Source organism: Nannospalax galili, unplaced genomic scaffold (genome assembly GCF_000622305.1).
Source record: "Nannospalax galili isolate Female #2095 unplaced genomic scaffold, S.galili_v1.0 scaffold271, whole genome shotgun sequence".
Lineage (NCBI taxonomy): Eukaryota > Metazoa > Chordata > Mammalia > Rodentia > Spalacidae > Nannospalax > Nannospalax galili.
The window spans coordinates 4,767,392-4,769,725 of record NW_008331789.1 but is presented as its reverse complement, the minus strand read 5'-3'; the positions used below and the strand labels follow the sequence as shown (position 1 = coordinate 4,769,725).

At 39.8% G+C, this 2,334-nt stretch overlaps 1 protein-coding gene across 4 annotated transcripts in view; it reads left to right on the top strand.

Annotated features, from left to right (window-relative positions):
* The window catches only part of C1qtnf7 (C1q and TNF related 7), a 118,388-nt gene extending 116,317 nt beyond the window's left edge, over positions 1–2,071 (top strand). For all 4 annotated transcript variants that reach the window (XM_017796550.2, XM_017796549.2, XM_008826889.3 and 1 more), the window contains one exon: positions 990–2,071. In XM_017796550.2, the coding sequence (XP_017652039.1) occupies positions 990–1,621 (632 nt within the window). In that variant the 3' untranslated portion in view covers positions 1,622–2,071. The remainder of the gene's footprint in view (positions 1–989) is intronic.
* The last annotated feature ends 263 nt before the right edge of the window (positions 2,072–2,334 follow it).

Here is a 2,334-nt window from a genome sequence, read left to right as displayed (position 1 = left end):
GTGACTTAGAATTGTTGTAATTCATTCATAACCATTATTTTGTCTGCATAAAAAGAGACAATAGAGCAATTAGGAGACTTACCTAACAGGATACAACCAGATAATGCCAGAGCCAGCTCCAAGATAAGAGGCATTTAAGATAGAGAGACCTCATTCAGCTAGGAAGACTTAGGTTCCAGTTCTAACCTTGGTAGAGAAACAAGTCATTTCACCTCCTCGGACACAGTTTCCTCCTCCTTAAAGGGCCTGAGGCATCCTGATAGCACTCATTATTCTTAGGTGATTGTAACATATGGGGTCCTATGCACTAGGTGCACTTGGACTTTACAGAGTCAACCCCACATTTCCCCCTAGAGAATGGGGTGTCCAGACTCCACAATCAGGCAGGCCTGGGTTCTGACTGCAGCCCCATACCTTATGGAATGGAAGCAATAAAAAGTCTTAGTTTATAAAATCATTGTGAGATTTAAGTAAGGTAATATATGCTGATGAAGCACTTAGTATTTGCTCCTGGTGCACAGTAAATAGTTGATAAACAGCAAATTTAATCTTGATTATTTTATTATTAACACTCACAAAAATAGAATGGGGCATCATCTCATTCTGTCTGCACTCCTGAGCCCACCTAGGGAAAAACACAATCATGATCTCTGAACTTTCCCTATAGAGACAAATATGTGGATATGAATAATTATGTAACAGGTGATCCATCATCAAAATGAAAGCTAATTCGTTAATTAATTAGTCAGGGTTGCTTAATTAATTAGTCAGGTATGAGGCCTCATATACTCGGGAAAATAGATGTAACATTCTAATGAAATTTTTCTACTTTCATTTTTGTACATCTGTGATTGTTAAAGGTTTATTATTTAGTAGTAAGCTGTTGAATGTTGACAAACAACAAGGATAGGATGTGTTAGGATTGTGTAGGCATATTGTTTGTCACTCTCTGGAGGAACTATTAATTTACCTATTAACTCTTTTCCAAGGTCTAAGAGGTAAGACTGGACCTCTGGGTCTTGTGGGTGAGAAAGGAGACCAAGGACAGACCGGGAAGAAAGGACCCATGGGACCAGAGGGAGAGAAAGGAGGAGTAGGTCCAGCTGGGCCTCCTGGACCAAAAGGAGACCGAGGAGATCAAGGGGACCCTGGGCCACCTGGAGTGTGCAGATGTGGAAGCATTGTGCTCAAATCTGCCTTTTCAGTTGGGATCACAACCAGCTACCCAGAAGAAAGACTACCCATCATATTTAACAAGGTCCTCTTCAATGAGGGAGAGCACTACAACCCTGCGACAGGGAAGTTCATCTGTGCTTTCCCGGGGATTTATTACTTTTCTTATGATATCACATTGGCCAACAAGCACCTGGCAATCGGGCTGGTGCACAATGGACAGTACCGGATAAGGACCTTTGATGCCAACACAGGGAATCATGATGTGGCTTCAGGGTCCACAGTCATCTATCTGCAGCCAGAAGATGAAGTCTGGCTGGAGATCTTCTTCAATGACCAGAATGGCCTCTTCTCAGACCCAGGTTGGGCAGACAGCTTATTCTCCGGATTTCTCCTTTATGTTGACACAGATTACCTAGATTCTCTATCGGAAGACGATGAGCTGTAATCTTGACTGCAGACCTGGATGTTCTAACACCATGGTGGTTGACACTTTGATCTATCTTGGGTGTTGGAAGTGGAGTAAGTGGGAAGGGGCTCCAAGGAGACCCCTACTCTGATTACAGAACATTTATAGGCATTCTGGTCGAATTTATCAAAACAAGACAAACCACCAACCAGTTGAAATCACACCAAAATAAGCAGTGTATAATAACCCCAGATATGAATTCTCTTGAAAGTAATATTCATAAATATTTAAGCAAATCAGAGACAATGTTAACAAAGTTTAATGGCCCTAGTGCTACAACCAGCTGGCAATGATATTGCCTCATTAAATCTTCATAAAACAACCAGCTTTATTTGTTATTTAAGAGAATCGTAACATCCTAGACAATATCTTTGACAATTCTCAAGAGTCAAAAACAAAGGTAAGAGATGCTGAGGACTTTTTAGCAAATTAAAGTGAAGTGAAAAATTTCTGGGTTTTTTATTGCTTTATACTGTGTATGTACACTCAATAGCTCTGTCTCATTAAATCTTCATAAAACAACCAGCTTTATTTGTTATTTAAGAGAATCGTAACATCCTAGACAATATCTTTGACAATTCTCAAGAGTCAAAAACAAAGGTAAGAGATGCTGAGGACTTTTTAGCAAATTAAAGTGAAGTGATAAATTTCTGGGTTTTTTATTGCTTTATACTGTGTATGTACACTCAATA